Source organism: Oculina patagonica, chromosome 2, assembly GCF_052425735.1.
Source record: "Oculina patagonica isolate OP01 chromosome 2, crgOcupat, whole genome shotgun sequence".
NCBI lineage: Eukaryota > Metazoa > Cnidaria > Anthozoa > Scleractinia > Oculinidae > Oculina > Oculina patagonica.
In genome coordinates this window covers 4,466,264-4,485,751 of record NC_135759.1, presented here as the reverse complement: position 1 = coordinate 4,485,751, position 19,488 = coordinate 4,466,264, and the positions used below count along the sequence as shown (strand labels likewise).

The window sequence follows — 19,488 nt, the reverse complement described above, 5'->3', positions numbered from 1 at the left end:
CTTACACCTAAGTGAAAAAAGGTTGTCATAGAAAATAGGAAAAAGGAAAAAAGTCAAATAGGAATTAATTAAGCGCACGCATGAAATTTATTCGTACAAATGGCCTCAAAGTGCCTCAAAATACGATTAATTAAATCAATTATCTTGCTACAGCATAAAAAAGTGGACTCAAAGTGTGCAAATAAAACTCGTGAAATTTCTGTAAATGCTACCAGCTATGAAACAACGCTAATTAAGTCCTATTTACCTTTATTCTTTTCTACTTTTTTCTAGGCAACCTTATTGCGATTAGGTGTATATACCCTGTGACGATGAGCTTGCATGTCCCTTATTACTGAACTAACAAAACATTTTGCGCATTGTTTGATCAAGTTGTAGTCTTAAGTAAGAGTCAATTTCTCTTCTACATTGTTTTCGTCGAGTAAGACTTCTTAGCTGGCTTTGTTTGCTAAACTACCGAATTAAGTGTCCCAGGTCTCGCGTGAATTCTAGTAACATATAACCGAGATCTCTTAAAATGACGTAATTTCTGACGTCATAAACCGCTCTATCATCGCTATCAGTCGCATCTTCTCCACCTGTGACGTCACTACCAATGTTTTCCTTGTTTAAACCACTGAACACCTCCTAAAAGAAAAAGAAAATTAAATTTAGCCAACAGAAGTAGCCAAAACGTTCTTCTTATTAAACTAAACAGTTGAGTTATGCATTGAAACGTTTCTAAGTCTGGGTTGGTACTTCTTACAGCTTTATTATTTCAAATTAGAATTTTCAGTATAGTTCATGATATAAAATATTTTGTTTTGCACTGAATTCTCCATATACGCGGTTTTCGTAGCAGAAAGCACTCTGTAGACCCCAGGCCCTCCCTCCTTCAACATTTGCAAGTGAAAACAACTCGACGTCTTTGGCTGGAACCCTAAATTTATCTGAAGAGAAGAGGATTTCCCAGAAAAATTAACCACAAAGATTTGTGTTCATCTGTCACAGCTGGATGTAATAGTATTATTTTAATTTTATAAGGGAAGCGACCTCTGTTATTAGCGGCATCTCACCAGAAAATCCTTGGTAGTCTTTTTAAGGTTCTTTTCCAAGTCGTCCGAGCTGGGCGATTGAGGAATTGAAACATTGTTAATTCTTAGCTGTAAGAAAAGAAGAAGAATTTCAGACTCTGAATTCTGAAGAAACATGAAAGGAAAATTTTATGCAAAGCTAGGAAAATCTTTTAGCTAAATAAACCGTGTCACAATTTGCTTTCGTAAGTAAGACAAGTTGCTACATCCAATTTAATATACCTAGTTTTAAACAGTGACACAAAAAAACATCACCCGACAACCTATTAGATGCAGATGTATACGAACAAGCTATTCATTGTACATTCTCCTTTATAAAGATCAGCAAGATGAATTTTGAAACATTGGCCCAAACAAAGAGCTCTCTTGCCCGAAACGGTTTATTCTATATAATTCCTTCAATTTAAGATACTGACTTTAATATTTTCGGTTAGTTTGAAATCAGATCGCATAGCATTTCTTACCACTCTCCAGATTACACTTGTCATGTCTTTTAACAGTAATTCCATCTTTTCACTCGGTTCCTGTCTCCTCTCATTATCATCTGCACTCTTTGCACTCTTCGTTACCAGTCTCATGGCCGCGTGGAAGATCCGGAACCTTTGCAGATTATCCACTAGGATACCTTCATCATTGCCCTAACCAAATAATGCAATGAACTTGATGAGTGAACGAAAGCTAATACAGTCCATTTGTGGCTCTCTCGCGGTGTTACGCAACGCTAACTGTACTAAAGCACCTCTCCCCCTCCCCGAGCGGGTACTCCCTATAGCGGCCGGCGGGGAGACTCTTCCCGAAGCCCGAAGCTGTGCCTTTTTCGGGCTGAAGGTATACAAAAGGGAAGGTTTTCCTGAGAGCTAGACTACCTTATTCTCACTAAATTTCGCGAGTACTTAATTTCGCGAAAAAACAAGAGCCATATTTCGCGAGTACTTAATTTCGCGATTTTGAGAGGAAGGTACAGTTGGAGTGTATAAAATTTCGCGATTTTTATCTATTCTTCAATATGAAGCTTTGACCTCGAAACTGTAACAACATAATTAATATAAAAGTCATCGTACAAACAGCAAACAAAACAATATACACATGACAAAACACAAGGTATTCGACAGTCTAAATCCCTAACAGGTTCATCTACGACTGCAAAATAATAATAATAATAATATTTAATACTTATATTGCGCTTTTTCTATAAAAATATTCAAAAGCGCATTACAATAATTATTATTAAACTAAATTAAAAAAGTTACACAATAAAAATGAATTTAAAATTACAATATTTACATATTAAAATTTCCAGAGTAATAGTGAAAGGTAGTAAAAAGTAAAATTTAAGAATCACAATATTAAATCAAATGAAAAGCGAGATTTTGAGGAACATGGCGGCAGAGAACAGTTCGAACAGTGCGAGTGATAGAATGCGAGATAACTAATGGACAAAATTAAACAAAAAACTCCTAAACATGAAGCTCAGACATGTTAGAATAACTATGATAAAACACATCGAGTTTCATTGTTTTTTTATATTATCAGTACGATATTAAATTTCGCGATTTTAAACTTCGCGTGTCCTATATTTCGCGAGTATTAAATTTCGCGATTTTGAAAAAATCGCGAAAATCGCGAAATTTAGTACTCGCGAAATTAAGTGAGAATAAGGTATGTAAAAGAGTAAAGAAGACTGTCATCAAAAGGACTCAGTTATACTCAAGAACTAGCTATTTGGCCTTAAAGGACAATTTTACAAAAGTAAACATCCAAGTCAGTTAATACTCACTCTTTTTGACAATGACTTTGTGAGTTCTGGGAACATTAGGTTAGAAACTACTGTATCGACGCCATGACGTGCAATTGCTGGTTTCTATAAGAAAGTAAAACAAAACACACAATCCAATGAATCTCACACAGTTCCTCCTTATAACATTGAATAATATACACACTGTTAATGTCCCCTTCCATTTAAGTCTCCTCGATTATAAACCCATCAGTTCGTTATTAAAGAAAAAAACTCCGATTATGAGCGCTCGGTACAGGATATCGTCCGCACTTTTACTTCCTTATTCGTCTACTGTTTCATTACTAACGTTTATTTAGAGCAACTTCTTGCAATTTCTTAGCGGATCTTCACAAAACAACTGAGTATATACTTCAAAAGTCTATTCAACGATTTTTTCTGTACAGGTGTACAGCAATTAGAAGTCATAGATACATCTTTAGTTAAACGAAGTTTTCTTCTCTTCTCTGCACATTTGAGAGCGATTTAAAGTTTGAAGTTGTAATTTTTCAAATTGCCATACATCAGCGTAGATCTTTGTAGCAATGAAAAATTAACCCAGTAATATTGAGTAGCATTAATTGTATAATTCTTGGGCAGTATTTCAAACATAGCTTTTTGAAACAATGGTATTATTATGTTGTTTTATGGGAAAGTGAACCTTCATACCAAATATTTCTGACATGTATCCCGTAACTCATCAAGTTGCTCCTGTAAGTTTAGGAAGTTCTTTACGTCTTCACTAGAAACGAGCTTTTTTGCCTTCTCAGCCATAGTTTGAACTAAATTGAAATCCTGTGACACTTGCTGTCTGTTTATTCAATACTGATCACTGTTCTGAGTTCTGCAGGGGCCTTTTAAGAGTAATTTCGTAGAAAAGGGAAAAACCCTTCGCGCTGATATGTCACGAGATGTAACACTCTTTTAATAGCATTAAACCAAACTTCATATTTAGAGTTAATGTAATCCTTCCATTCTCTATTAAAGGGTTATGAAAAATTACAATTTAACTCCAACAATGATTTTTTTTTCTGTTTCGTCTCATCAACCTTATTTTTTTCCGTTTTCAATGTCGATCAAGGTCATGTATGATACTGCAGGTAAAGATACCTGTTAGGTTACTTTCGGTTTCGAGTAGTAATACTGTTACAAAAATACCATTATATTCCTTATTCAATGGGATATGGGAATATGATGGGTCACCTGATGTTCATAGGACCTTTTACTCCCCGGCAAAGGCGCTAGCACGTAAATGGTTTTCCGGAAATGAAAAGAGCAGGTTGAAATTCAACCTCGTTCCCAGAGCTCTGGGTGGCGGGGAGAGAGAGAGAGAAACGAAATTTGTAAGTTGTGAAAATGTTAACCTCCCCCCCCCCCCCCCAAAGAATTGTCAAGAACGTGGAGCTCTTAAAACTTCACGATTTGTTTTACAAACTTTCATTTTCGCAATCATTCAAGTGCATTTATATTCACCTTTTTAGGCCAAGTAAAAATAAACAAATGTTTCTCGTCCGGATTTCCATAAAAAAGAGAGTGGGCGGGCGCTTTTTTGTTATCTTTTATTTATTGTTTTTTGCATTCCTTACCTGTGCTGTTCGAATATCGCGTTTGTCTTCCTCAATAAATCCTGCAAGGTAATTTAACCTATCCAGAACGGTCCTAGCGCCAAAGGCTTAAAAATTGTGGCCCGAGTTCGCATTAAAACGCAGACTAAAGCCATGTCTTACAGAACTTCGAAATAGGTACATAATATTAAAAATAACGTCTGTTGGTTTTTATTCGTTTCAATTTTTCCAATAACAAATAATAAAGGAAATGGTCATAACTAATGTACTCGACGATGACCCACCTTGTGTAGGGGTAGGGGGCTATACAAGATACCACCTGTCTGATTAGCCAAATGGACAAAATTTATTGGCCTCAAAATTCAAGTTGAGACTTTCATATTCGGTGTGCATGAATTGTATTGCCGGAAAGATGGCACAAGGAGGTTTGAATCTTTTTCTTAGTTTCTACTCCTGATAGACTGGGGCTATACAAACAAGACATCATCTTTTAAGGTGGGGAAGGCAGGGTACATGAAGAGACCACCTGTCTGTTTGCGGAGTGGTGGGTCCTGTCTGAGTACAATAGTTTTGACCATTTCCCTCCCGCTTTATTTTTGGGGCCGCCTCTCTTATTTAAAATAAGAGAGGCGGCCCCCAAAAATAAAGCGGGCGGGGGTGAGAAACATTTGTATTTTTGTCATCAGCCTCGGTCCCAGAAAACACACTGAGAGCAACATGGTGACGGACCACTTTAAAATCGACACATGACATTTTTGGGGCTGAGCTGTAAGAACCACTGACAATGTTAGTTTTCGCTTTCAAAGGTAATAAAGTTTTCTTTCAGTCACGTACTGGCGGCTTTTAATAATGAATGATGTTATCATTTAAAGTGTCTACTAATTTATAAGAAAACAAGAAATAACATAAAATTCTGGTAAGCCATGAAGCAAACTGCAATAGTTTTTTAATTTCCATGAATCTCTTTTCTGTTTTTGTTTTTCTTCTTTTCTTTCTGGTAAGGTGTATTGTTATTCGTTAGGCGCGCACTAGTGAAAAAAAAAAAAAAAAAAAAAAAAAAAAAAAAAAAACAGCTACGCCACAGAAACTGAGGAATTAGTGTTACTTCCGGAATGTGTCATGTTTGTTTTCTTTGTTTTCTTTCTTGGATGATAACATTTTCTTCCGCATATATTTGACTATAAAGCCTCGATCAAACGGTCATGATAGTTGATGAGAGTTGATGAGAGTTCCAACTATCACGCGCGTTTGAACACGAACTATCATGCACTATCATCAACTATCATCAACTATCACGCAGTTTGGACGTGCTCAAATTCGACATGATAGTTGATGATAGTTTTTACCGTTTGATCGCGGGGATGATAGTTTATCGGTCAGTGGTTCCGCAAAGGAAATTCTATCGTTCGTCGAAAAAGAAAACCGAAATTTAGATTAATATTTGGACTATAGTGAAGCTGAAAACGAGAAAGTAAGTGGAAAGAAGAAGAAGAGTAAAAACAGCGTCGAGAAAGCACTGAAAATATCACTGCCAAAAGCAAGAGATGGCGTGAAAGCATCGCAAACAAGAAAAAAAAAAATGAAAACATTTCTGCACCGAGTGATAGTGGAGTTGAGAACGAGAAAAGCAAATTTAAAATGAAATGCGCGAGCGCATTGCGTGATTTCGACAAACTATCATCAACTATCATGGAGCGTTTGATCGCAAACTTGATGATAGTCAATATGATAGTGAATGATAGTTGGAAGCAGCGAACTATCGTCAACTATCATGACTATTTGATCGAGAAGCCGAGACCCTAAACTTCCGCATTTCTTCGAAGCAATCTTTTCACTGGCTTACACCCGAGACCCTGGTCACGCTTCCTCTTTATTGATCGTCATCCACGTTGTGTAAAACACAAGCTTGCAGATAACCTTTATCTTATTTGACGATAATTTTCGTTTTCATATCCATGTTTAAAGTCTTTGTTCCTTTAAAATGGCAACAGAAAATAAGCCCAAGTTTTAACTAGTGTATTTAATATCTTCACGAAATCTTTTTTCAGATATTTATAATTGTTGTTGAATTGGTATGTGAACCCTTTGAACGTTTGCGAGCTTGTTCTAAAAATAGCCGTTTTTTTCTGAATATTATATATAAATGTCCTGATATCTTTTGATAAAGGGAATTGTATTAATTTATTTATATCTATTTTCCACGCATTTTTAAACAGTTTCGTTGTAACGGAGCCACCTCAGAAAATGTTGAATCATTATTTAAAGTTTTGAAAATGCTAAAATAACATGAACGCTACATTTAAGTATCTGACAAGCTTTTATTATTAAAATTACTGTACATACAAACACTTCATGTGTTAATGTTCAATGGTACAGGATAAACAAATTACGACAGTTAAATTGCCCAAAAAATACTGCTTTGTAAAAAGTTCTGACAGAGTCGATCATCATCTGTCTGTGTCTATTATTTTTATATCTTACAATTTCTACATTAATTTGTGCAACTTATTCCAATACGATCAATGAAAAAATCTACCAATCTAGTTCTTAGAATAACAACGATTTAGTTCTGCGGCAGAAAATCTGCCCGTTCGCCTTTTGGCTAGCTTTCGTAACAAAATCTTAATGTAATTTAAGTTACAATGCATCGTTATATTGTTTATTTAGGTATAAATTAAGACATCTTTCTCGAATCTTGTAATTTTTAAGCAGGCAGCTTCACAAGTATCCGCATGGGGATCATAAACAGGAGGGCGCCAACGAAGTAACACCAGAAGGGTCCAACACTCCAGTAGACTAAGGGACACAAATAAACGAAAAATCATTTAATCAACGAACAAATGAATACAGAAGTAAATAAAACAAACTTACAAGAAAATAACGAAAAAACGGACGCACGCACGAACCAATAAAACGAATACCATTACAATATAAAACGCCTGATTTTCCTCCAAAAAATGCGGGTATATCAAGATAATAGAGCGATTTTGGATTGAGTGTTGTAAAACCAAAATAACCACTGGGCCAATCGGAAAGGACACAGACAATCCAGTTAGCCAATCAAAACTCGGAGCAAAAACATGTAGCCGGCACAAAGCGCGGGAAAAAATGTGTGAACGAGATACGATTGGTTTGGATTACTTCTGATTGGTTGAGAAAGTGGCGCGAATTTTTTAAACAAATCACTAAGCGCAGTAATGCAAAACCAATGCCAAAGCGAATTACTTTCGACACTCGAGTGAAAATCACGCTATCCAAGTTGACGAACTATTTATTCTTATGAGCTGTCTGCTAAACAATGTATAAATCTTGTAAAGGAGAATATAGATTTTGATCACGCTTGGGAGGTAAAGGTGGAGGCAAGGGTGCATGAGGCGTTTATTGCGGATGTTCGACAGCTGACTGCACAGGACTGCAAAGACGTGGCTTAGCGTGACGCCGTCACGTGACATATTCGTATGACGCCAAACAGACGTGATAATTCTGGCAAGTACTCGCGTTATTTCTGGATTGGAGATTGTGGTCAGAAATACTCTTCGATTTGTTTTATGAATATTTACCAAAACCGAGATTTCCTCCTTCAACAGGTGACTTAAGTACAAGTTGCCGCCCTTTTCGGAAATTCATACTTTGTTCGAGAGTCTCGAGTCTTATCACTTTCGCTAGCTTTACATGTATCAGATAATGTATTGATAACTGTAACATAACTTCGTGAGACCAAATTGGACAGTTAATCAGACAAATACAATCCCAATTACCTGTGCAGCTCACAAAAGGACCAATTGCTCGAGACAAGGCCCCAAGAGACCTGAATATTCCCATGACCTTTCCCTTCTGATCAGCGTTTCCTGAAAGAAGCGATACATTGAACTATGAAATCTTATAACTGAAAATTTGTCAAAACCCTCCTCTCCCTCTCCCCCCTCCCCAAAAAAAGGAAAACAATCAAACAAACAGACTGTTACGTGGATAGTCAAACTTGAAATGAAACGATTATGTCATCCGCTTACCGTGATGAGAAATCATAGTTGTCAAACAAGGTACTACCGTTGCTGAACCTGAAAGAGAGAAAAAGAAAATCACTTTCCATTTACAGGGAAACGTGTCCAAACACTGCTCCTCGGTAACATTTTGTAATTAATGTTTTGAATCTTTTTAAGCTAGCCTGGGTGGTGAAGCATGTTACAGGCTCTCGGGTAGACTTGGGGCACGCACGAGAAGTACACGGGAGCGGCGAAGCCGCGCGCGCGTGCCCCAAGGAGGCGCCCCTCGCCACTCGCGCGCGCCCCTATGGATAGTATCCATGGTGCCCCAGAGTATATTCGCGCGTGCCCCAAGGTGGCGCCGCTCGCCACTCGCGCGTGCCCCAAAGTATATCCGAGCGAGTTAGGACAGCCGGTGTATATTCAGCCACTGTATAATCAAAACATGTGCTTTTAAAGAGCTCCAAAATCAAAAAGGAAAGCATTTATCGAAAAAAGAACTTACCAAATGAGAACAATGCTAGCCCCATGTAAAGAATGGGGATAGTCTTTGCCAAACCAACAATCACCATCGCTGGCATAATGGCTGCCATGCCCTGCAGGGTTCAAGAAAATGAAACAATTTGATACAATTGTCATCAAAACAAGCAGAACTGTAGCCCCACTGTTAATACACATTAATTTTCGGACATTCTGTCAATCTCCTAAATATACGTACTGTATATGTTAAATTAAAAAATAATGAGCATCCTAATTTATGCTTCTTTTTTTCTGTCAGATAATTTAACAGAAAATTTACATAACTTCTCAAACATAATTAAAAAATTATGCCTCATAATAGCTGTAGTTGAATAATCAACAATGTCTCAGCAAATCAAATTCACGGATTCGCAATAGGCCAGCCATGTAGACAGTGCTTGGTCGGCCCTCTGAGCAAAATGATGACGTCACGAAAATTTCGATAATATTCTTCCAATCGCAATGCATTTTGGGATTGCTGTCACTCTTCCTCCGGGTAGTATCCAGTAAAGGCGAAATCAGACAACATTAATTTTTTTTACCGAATGATTATGTGGTTATACCTTTAGAGCTGTTTTCTTTTCTGTGCCTGGAGCTTGTCTACGGACATAACCACCTAACGAGGACAAAAGAAGAAAAAAATGTAAAACTTTTTTTTATTAATTACCTAACCCAGGAAATTTCCTCAAGCATGAAACTGCACGTTTTTGAGATCGTTGACATGAGTCATGATTGATAAATTATGTTCACCCTCAAATAAAGCACACAATCTTGTTTTAAACCTAAAGCACAAGTTTGCATGCATGCTACGCCGTACATCTTCCGTTTTCGACCATACATTGGTATGCAATAGCATCATACGTTAACAGCAGTGAAAAAATCTAAACTAAAAAACTGTTGCTAAATGTTTTTAACCGGACCATTAACTAAAGTTCGAATTTCAAAATACCACAAGTCTCGCTAGTAAACGATTTTTGAAATAATTTTTGATAATTGCGCATAACACGTTTCTGCATTTCCACGGTAAAATTCCGTGACATGACGCTTCTCCGAGAAACATACAAGCTAATTACGCGTGAATTACGCACGAGAAGATAGCAACTAAAAACCCGTCGGCACTGTATCGCCCTCTAGGTTTCTTTTCTTTCTCTTTTTGGAAGATAGAAGGATGTGGAGGATAACTAATTTTTTGCAACGTTCCCCACAAATGCAATTTTGTCTAACAACCGCGTCTGTGGAGGTCACAATAAATCGAATTTCTTAATTAAGCTTCTCTACCGAACTCAATCAATAGGACTTAGTAATTATTTAGTCTCTACCTTGCACAAGTGCCATGGTGATTCCTATGAAAAAAAACATCATCCCTTGCTGCATGCTACAAAATGAAACAAATTCAAAACATTACAAAGCCTGCAAGTCATTTTTTTATCACCTCAGTGGAGAAGACCCTCCCAAGAATATGACAACAACAAAGAGAAGACATTATATGTATAATCCTGAACTTCTTTGAAACAGTACGTCTGACTTATAATTCTAACTGATTTTTCTAATATTTCAGACGTCGAGAAAGGAAATTCTAAACGTTTTTTTGCTAATGCTTTAAACGTCCTAAACGGAGATTCGAACGATTTTTCTTAACGTATCAAACGACTCACATATTAAACTTCATTAACGGTTTCTCTAACGCTTCAAACGACAACTTTTTCTAACGGCCATTCTAACGCTTCTAACGGTTTCCTATGACGTTTTAACGATTATCTGATGCCTTACAAACGCTTTGAGTTGTTAAACCGGAAAGCGTTAGTGCACGTTTTACCGTGCAAGGTCACAATTATGTAAAATAATGTTTCCAGTACAATTTTGTCTAAAAACTTTGCAAATTTGTAGTTACATACCTTGAATATTTGAAGTTCTTGTGTGTCAAAAATGTTAATGTAAACTCAAGGCCAGAGAAGAAAAACAGAAACAGGAAATACACCAAGCCAAGACCACGGACTGTATTCAAATCTACAGTTCAAAAAAAATCATTCAAGTCAAGATAAAGTTAATTACTTGAACCAGTTGATCAAATCTTCTTTTAAGAAACACCCTAACAAAGTTGCAAGTACCAGCTTTCACAGTTTATTGCACTTAATCAGTGAAAGTTAAAAAAACAGATATCGCTAGGGAACAATACATGTACCACTAAAACCTATCAAAAGAAATGGTCTTGGTTTTGGAAAGCCTAACTCAGCAGAAGCTGTGGATCCATGTGATTTGTTTATTTTCGAAATTTATTTCCATAACAATTTTTTATATCTTTTCTTTTATCTATGTGTCTAGATCATAATTAATGTCGATCATATTAATTTTTATGTAAGTAACAAAAACAACGACTTTAATTTATGTAAAGTGAAATGGCAACTTGGATAAAGTGAAAGTAAATAAAGAAGCGTTCTCAAGTTGAATACTCGGAAAAAAGATTTTCCGAGTTCCCCCAACGGGAGTCGAACCCATGACCTTCCAGAATATCGGTTGGACGCTCTAACCACTGAGTTATGGGAGACTCGTGGTGAGCGAGGTCATATACTAGGTTCTTATGTGTGACACATGTCCTGCCAACTGCAGGCTCAAATATGTCCAAATGATGAATGTGGATAACTTGAGAACGCTTGTTCATTTACTTTGACTTTAATTTACTCATGGTAAAAACTTGTAGCCCCCCTTGCTCCCCCCTATGAGTATTGTGAGTAGAGTATCTAGTACGTTAAACGAAAAATACCAAAATTACAGTCAGGAGTTGACATTAATACTCTTTATAAATTCTGACGCTGACTTATTTGAGCGTAAACAACGCTCATAATGTACTCAAGACGTTTCGACCGAGAATCTTCGGTCTTCTTCGGTTGTTATCATGGCATAAAAAAAAACGGCTTTTTAACGGTTTCACATTGTACGCGCGTGCGAGTGACTAATACAAATACACCTGATGTATATAAGTCACTTACATAATGTTCATAGTCTCGCGCAGCGTTCGCGTGTATTTGTATTAGTCACTCGCACGCGCGTACAATGTGAAACCGTTAAAAAGCCGTTTTTTTTTTTATGCCATGATAACAACCGAAGAAGACCGAAGATTCTCGGTCGAAACGTCTTGAGTACATTATGAGCGTTGTTTACGCTCAAATAAGTCAGCGTCAGAATTTATAAAGAGTATTAATATCTAGTACGTAACTAGTGAAGTATCATACACTATGTAATGTCCAATGTAATCTCAAAACACTCATTAAACAAGAAGCTTTTAAGGCCCGTTTATACGGGCGATTTTTGCCGCGCAACTCAATGCAATTTTTGTCGTGCTTAAGTTGCATTGAGTTTCAAACAGGTTTGAAACTCCTGCGATATCGTGGTCATTTTATCGCCACTAGTTTACACGCCTGCAAATTGCAGCAATTTCATGGCGATTTTATTGTGGATTTTTATTGTGGATAACTGCCCCCTACAAAAGTGATCAACGTCAAATAGATTAACTCATGTACCGTACAGGTATATATTTACTGCTAAAATGAACAATTCTTTTAAAAGTAACTGAACTCTTAACAATTTGTTACTGTTACAGTTTCTGTTATTGTTAGTTATTTTAATATTTATTAAAGTTTTGTTATGAACATTAAGTGGTTTCTTAAAAAAATTAAACAAGCTCCCTGTCCCAAATAAGTGCCCTGTCTCAAAAAAGCGCCCTCCCTTGAGGTCCCAAAAGTACACTCCAGGGCTCAAGACTAACTTTTTGCTAACTAGCCAAATGGCTAGTGACAGCTTTGATTTCACTAGCCAAAACTTATTTTCTACTAGCCACAATTTTTAAGCATAGTTCTTCTTTTAAAGGGGGGGGGGGGGGAGGGTGAAAACAATGTGCAATAATGTTTAAACCTTCACGTTTTTTTCTTCTTACAAAATTGGGCTTTGTTCTTCACTATAAAAATTGTACATGTACATGCATTTTTGTCAACTAGATTGTTTAAAGCTTCACATTCTATAATGTCAACAGTTTACTTGTTACTTATATTCTCTGAGAGACGATTTTAATAAATGCGGTTTCTTGCCACTAATGCCTGATTTTTTCACTAGCCATTTTGGCCAGTGAAAGGCCAAAACCTACTAGCCAAAACTGCATTTTTACTAGCCTTTGGCTAGTTGGTTACCGTTAGTCTCGAGCCCTGCACTCATAAATTCATTTTTCCCACCTTCTTATGCTTACCTTCTTTACTAGACCTGATCTCCACAGCATCAAATTTTAAAAGTGATACTGGGCTGAGAAGCTGGCTGGCATTTCTAAATTCCGATAGCAAAGACTTTGCCTTTGAAAAATTAGGGAAAAAATAATTATTGCAAAAATTAATTTGGTATGTAAAGCTGAGTGATTAAATTAACCTTCTCAATTCTCAAGATTAAGAGTTTATACAAGTTTATGGAAAGGGAGAGTTTCCAAGCAAACAGTTCAAACTGTTTGTCTAGACAAAATGTAAAAAATTTCCCCAAAATATAAAAATTAAATAAAACATCGAAGATTGCTGTTGCAGCATTTACCATAAATGTAAAGCCGTCCTTTGCTGTTGACATTCATTGAAGGAATAAAAAAGTTAATTCCAAAGTTTTCAAAACCATTAATTGTTTCATGTGCAAAGACACACAAGCAAAGCTGTTAAACTTGACATATCGACACTCCAGTTTGTCTAAACAAACTTGAATGTTTTATGCCTGAAAAACACGGAAAAAAAGTTGGCCATTCACGGTAGCTCAAAATGGTAACTAGTATCTAAAGCTTACCCTTTTTTCTTTTGGCAGTGTCTCCTTGAGGCATAAATACACAAACAAGATGTCTGCTACAGTCAAAGTAATGGCAAACAAGGCTGGTAGGAGGTATGGGTTACCACTCTCAAGTGATGACCTCTTGGCAAACACAGCACCAATCACAGGCCCAATAATAAAGCCAAATGAATATGCAATACCCACTAGAGCCTGTTGAAATCATTATAAAGAAAAATTGTTTATACATGTAAGAAAGAAATAAAGCCTTAAAGTTTGCATTTTTTTATTTTTTATTCTTTCTATAATATCTCATACAGGTGTTAATCAAATATTTTTTGTATTAATATTCTAACATTAAAAAAAAAACTGTAAATCCTCTGTCCATAAAGTGTTCATGTGACTTTTGTATTAGATCTAACATGTAAGGTACATAGAACATGTACTGTATGTCATTAAACCTAGATGTGATTTTTTCATAAATCTCCAACAACACCACGCCCCCCACCCCACCCCCAACCCAGTCTGTCAAACCTCAAGTCAACCAACCTGGCTGTCAACGTTTGTTTCAGCAATATAATTTATAAGCATAATGTAGCAAAGCTGTATTATTACAGGGTGCCTGAAAGCTCTCATGTAAGAAGTCTTGGGTGCCCAGCTCTTAAAAGCTTTCATGATAGCAAAAGAAGAAAAAAAAAAAAAATGTTTTTAAGTTATACATGTACAAGTCGCCCAAAGACAAAAATTAAGTCGCCTGTGGCACTCGGGCTCTGCTAGAGGCTGTTTCAAATGAAAGCTAATGAGCAGTACTTTCATGTCAAGCTAAGTGTTAAAATAGTTTTCAAATGTTATAAAATGCAATTTGACTTAATTTCAATTGTTTCAAATTTTATTATTGGCCTACCATTCCTTTTCCCCTGTTCTTTGTAGAAGTGACATCAGTAATAATAGCTGTAGAGATGGTTACATTGCCTTTGCACAAGCCACCAATGATTCTGGCAATGACAAAGATAGTGAAGTTCCACGAATACGCCCACACGGCATAAGAAGCCAGCACCCCAATCTGAAATGATATGAATAAAAATAGAGTAAACACAAATGCGTCTTGAAAGTTGTCTTCCCTGAGAAGCCCAAAGAGCACATGTACACATGCATACAGTACATCTAGAGTCTTACAAATGTGCAAGGGAACAAGGAGTGCGCTGGAGGCTTGCCAGACAAGGCGAGGCGTGCAAGGTGAGACAGTGAGGCATGCAAGGCAGAAATCCCTACTCCAAATAGAAAGGCTAACCACAAGCTACCTACATGTATATATAGTAACCTAACTGCGCTGTATAGTAGGCTAACCGAAGTGCTATTTAAGCTAACTGGAGTGCCATACATGTATGTGGGCTAAGGCAAGTGCTATTTAGGCTAACCAAATAGATAGCACGCCTCGCTGCCTTGAACTATGTGACGACCCATACATCTAGATCTGTCAACATTTTTCTTAATATTCCTGAGATTTTGCTGCTACACTCAGTAGCTGCTAAATTAAAAGACATTCGCACAACACAAATGTTTTCAAGAAAGGTTTTCTAAAACCTTTGAAAGAAGGTTTCCTTGTGAGAGATTTCTTCAGAAGCCTGAAAGACCTTTTCTCACCATGCAAAGCATCATTGGCAATCTCCTTCCAAATACATCTGACACAGCTCCAATCAAAGGACAACATAAAAACTGGAGAAGGGAAAACAGCGACCCAATGAAACCTGGAAAAATTAATAAAAACATTACAAGTTTTAGACAATAATGGAGTTTTTCTCATCTCACTGATTGGCTGGCACACCATACATGTACAAGGCAACCCTCCAAGTTAAGACCAATTAAGTCACCATGGCAACTAACCAAATTGAAACCGAAAGTCACCAACTTAAATTGAGAAGATGGATGAAAGCGTGAGCTTTATTTAGTGACTAATTTTTTTTTCACTTGCGACCAAACTTGAGCAGTCGGTGGCTGAATGGCCACTAAGGAAAAAAATAAACTTGGAGGCCTAAGGTTGCAAGGGCTTACTGAATCCTCAAAAAACGGCAGCCCCAAAAAACAAGGAATCTCCGACATTGTACAGAAATTCCCATGTATAGGCTGTCGTGGTTTGATTTAATTAATATTTGGTTTTAATTTAATATTAATCGATTTCCTCTGTTACACATCATGATAATAATGAATTAAAGATAATGAAAAACAAAAATCAAACTGGTTTGAAAAATTTAAAAAGAATATATTAAATTAAACCACAACATAATTCTACCTCCAAACAGCACAACATTGAAGCGTTCATTGTCTGGCATCCCCAGCAACTCCCTGAATGTGTTGACTTGCTGCATGATTGAATGGTATAACCAGTCCTGAACGGGAAAAAAAATATCATGTGATATTGTCAGTCACAGACTCAGACCTGGACAGATCATCAAAAGTTCACACTCAATTTGTTAGGTCAGTTAGCTGACCTGATGTCAGTTTCTGGCCTGAGATCTCTCTTATCTGCAGAGAACACTGATCACAGTTTAGTTAACTTACCCCTAGACTGTTCACAGTCCCCTATTTTTCCCTGAAGTTGTAGAGATTTTTTTGCACTCTCCCCAGTTTTCGTTCGTGTTCATGAACAAAGATGGCCATCCGTCAGACTCAACCATCGATCTCTACGACTTCACAGAAAAATAGGGGACTGTGACCAGTCTAACTTGCCCCATTTCAATTCAACTCGAGGTTGTAAATGTCTAGTTCCATAAATTATCTATACCTCCCCCTTGGAAAAGAATTTTCCTAAGACCTCCTCCCCTGCAACCCCACTGGAAATTCCAAATAAGCTTCATACATTTCCTTAACGTTTTTGGCCTTTGAGAACCCACCCTCCCCCAGAAATTTCCAATTATTTCTAAGCGGGGAGTATGGACATTTTCTGGAACCACTCAATATTAGGTAAGAACTCTGCCAATAAAAGAATTGCCACTCTTTTGAGAACAGATGAAGCTGTACTTGCATTGCAATGTCATGCACAACATCACTGTCCTTTGTCAAATCACGATTTCGCAATCTTTCAAAGGAAACAAAAATAGGTTCAAGAAATTGGGACACTGTGATATCTGTGTTGTTGCAGTGTTCAACAGAGTATAGCAATTCTAAGCAAAGCTGTGCTATTATAATTGCAGGGTGCCCGAAGGCTCTTATGAAAGAAATCTTGGGTGCCCAGGTCTTAAACACTTTTATGATAGCATAACTATACAAGATGCCAAAAGACGAAAGGAAGTGCCTGTGGCACCTGGGCTCTGCTAAAGCACAGCTCTGCCAACAGAAACTACTTTTGGTTTGAGTTATCAGGAGATTCAAGAAATTAAGGGTTGATAAATGGGGTTTTCATCATCCATGGCATCACACCCTCTAAACCTATTAATTATATTAGCCTCAAGCTCTGGATTCAGGCCTAGGTGACACGTATGCACAGTGAGGATAAATAAACAATATCACATTTAAGTGACACGTATGCACAGTGAGAATAAATGATCAATATTATATGCACACATGGCTATAGAAGGTCTGTTCTGGACACCAGAGGGAAAACAAGAATGGTGAAGGCCTAGAACAGCTTGGCAAAGGACAGCGGAGAAATAAAAAAGTCCCTGCACCTGATCATGACCTAGAATGAGATCTGGAAGGCATCACAAGACCGCTCCCACTGGAGAGAGACTGTGGAGGCCTTATGTATGTATCCAATGGTGTGGAAACATCAGATGATGACACGTATGCACAGCGAGGATAAATAATCAATACCAATCATATTAACCCTGAAATTGCATCGTAAGCTAAATATCAATTTAAGTTGCTGTTGTCTCTGGTACCATCAACAATAATATTTTTGTTCTCTACAACCCTCCAAGTTTTTTTTTTCCTTAGTGGTAAATATTTGGCCACCGACTGCTCAAGTTTGGTCGCCTGTGAAAAATTTTAGTCGCTAAATTAAGCTCATGCTTTCAATCCTTTTTCTCATTCTTGGTCCTCAGGCAGGCGACTTCATTTCCAATTTAACCACCAGTTCCAAACTTTTAGTCGCCATGGCAACTAAAATGCTCTTAACTTGGTCTTAACTATTATATTCATTGTGAAATATTTGGCCCTTTTTTTAACACTTATCAGCATAACTTTATCAGATTTGATGCTTATTGCAGTCAGATATACTACTGTAGCTGTCTCCACTTTGAATTCAGGTTTCATGTGATGAACATATATTAATATGTACATTGTACATTGAATCAGAAAAGATGAAATTAAGACAAAGAAATTACACATATTTTTTTAAATTTAAATTTGTGTAAATAAGTTATGTCAACAATATTTAAACCATTTCTACCAAACAGACAGATTAATATTAGACCACTTATTGTAGTATTGTATTTGTATGTCACTCAAAGAGATAGAAAAGAAAGGATTATTTAGCCAGGTCTTGAATAAATTATCATTTGTTTATTTTACACAAACAGGAAAAAACACTGTGTTTGTTTTAAAAGCAGCTGATACTTTGGATTTAATAGTGTCATGTAAAGTCTGTAAATGAGAGAGCCTTGATCTAAACACCATTAAAACACAGATTTCCCTCCCAAGTGTTTAGTTTGCATGACTGATATTAATTAAAAGGGTTTTCCCATATACATGTAGACAAGTTAACATGTTACATAGTCTTAATTGATGCATCCATAAATAAGAAAGCACTCTTTAAATTCAAAGAATCGATTTTTACATATTTTCTAGCCAGTGATATACTGTTAATTTACAAATTGGTAAAAAAAATATATTTTTTAGCTTAAGCTTGACCGTGCAGTTATTGGCAAGTTTTTGCCATATCATATCAGCTGGCAATATCCTAGCTGAATTGAGATTACGTGTCAGAAACAACTTTGTCATTATGAAGATCATCTTTTTAGAGCCAAGTTTCAAGAAGTTGTCTTACCTTTTTGTTGTTCGCGTAAAATTCCAGAAGAGAGGGAAACAGGGGCAGAATTACCGTGAAAGCGAGCAAGTCGATGAGCAAGGAAAAGAAAACAATCCAAACAGCCCGATCGGACGGTAAAGCTCGAGTTTTTCCCTCATCTTTACAAGATCCTGCATCTTCGTCTGTTTTCACTTCATGGGAATAAGCGGTTGGCTTTGAAACTGGTCTGTTCTTGAGCTCGAGATTGTCCATAGCGTGCTGTTGCGTGTGTCGCAGAAAAAGCTCACTGTTCCCACTTAGTAGTTCGTTAGCATTATAAAGCATATAATTACCCCTCTGGTGTATTTAAAGTTCAGATATTGTTCTGTTATCACCCCGTTTGACGTCAGAGATATTGCCTCAGCGCTCAAGGAAATGGCAAGCCACTGCAGCAAATGAGCGAATTAGTATTCACCATAAATTATAAATCCGTCGTCAGGCAATATCAAGCTTTAAGCACGTCTTTAGAAAATCAAATGCAGCTTTTTCACATTGATAAATTATATTCTGCGACCAACGTGGCAAAGTAACATCCTTGATTTCCGTGAAGTCAAAGTAAAATTGCAAATTCAATCAGGCGTTCTATGCCGATTCTCAATTGTGCCGATTTCATCCGACAATTCCCGAACTTTATACGAGCGCTTTGTTTAACTAATATAGTTGTTTTTTTTTATATTTTCACCTCCCGAATGCTTTTAGTAGACTTTTTTTCTAGCCCAAGCATGCAACAAATAAAAAAGATAACACTTAAGAGAAGTTTTAAGTGAGTTACTAAAGGCAATTT

General features: G+C 36.9%; 2 protein-coding genes across 2 annotated transcripts; both read right to left on the bottom strand.

The window, feature by feature from the left end:
• Positions 1 to 59: 59 nt before the first annotated feature.
• Positions 60 to 3,771, bottom strand: LOC144641728 (uncharacterized). Its single transcript, XM_078500759.1, has 5 exons — positions 3,517 to 3,771; positions 2,851 to 2,934; positions 1,538 to 1,711; positions 1,056 to 1,142; positions 60 to 627 (listed from the first exon to the last, which is right to left on the bottom strand). Exons 1-5 carry the CDS (start codon positions 3,619 to 3,621, stop codon positions 454 to 456), a joined length of 624 nt encoding a protein of 207 aa, XP_078356885.1. The 5' UTR covers positions 3,622 to 3,771; the 3' UTR covers positions 60 to 453.
• A 2,939-nt stretch (positions 3,772 to 6,710) lies between these two features.
• On the bottom strand, positions 6,711 to 19,274 carry LOC144642720 (major facilitator superfamily domain-containing protein 10-like). Its single transcript, XM_078501765.1, has 13 exons — positions 18,684 to 19,274; positions 15,990 to 16,086; positions 15,344 to 15,447; positions 14,604 to 14,762; positions 13,721 to 13,912; positions 13,152 to 13,251; positions 10,810 to 10,921; positions 10,234 to 10,289; positions 9,478 to 9,530; positions 8,901 to 8,991; positions 8,423 to 8,470; positions 8,171 to 8,260; positions 6,711 to 7,208 (listed from the first exon to the last, which is right to left on the bottom strand). Exons 1-13 carry the CDS (start codon positions 18,987 to 18,989, stop codon positions 7,117 to 7,119), a joined length of 1,500 nt encoding a protein of 499 aa, XP_078357891.1. The 5' UTR covers positions 18,990 to 19,274; the 3' UTR covers positions 6,711 to 7,116.
• Positions 19,275 to 19,488: the final 214 nt, after the last annotated feature.

Coding starts and splice junctions, on each gene's coding strand:
- LOC144641728 (XM_078500759.1), bottom strand. CDS start 3,621: ATGGCTGAGAAGGCAAAAAAGCTCGTTTCTAGTGAAGACGTAAAGAAC. Junction 1,143..1,537: donor CAAGTGTAATCTGGAGAGTG/GTAAGAAATGCT, acceptor CTTTTCTTACAG/CTAAGAATTAACAATGTTTC. Junction 628..1,055: donor AGACTACCAAGGATTTTCTG/GTGAGATGCCGC, acceptor TTTTTCTTTTAG/GAGGTGTTCAGTGGTTTAAA.
- LOC144642720 (XM_078501765.1), bottom strand. CDS start 18,989: ATGCTTTATAATGCTAACGAACTACTAAGTGGGAACAGTGAGCTTTTT. Junction 15,448..15,989: donor CAATGTTGTGCTGTTTGGAG/GTAGAATTATGT, acceptor TAATTTTTCCAG/GTTTCATTGGGTCGCTGTTT. Junction 10,290..10,809: donor AAGAACTTCAAATATTCAAG/GTATGTAACTAC, acceptor TTCATTTTGTAG/CATGCAGCAAGGGATGATGT.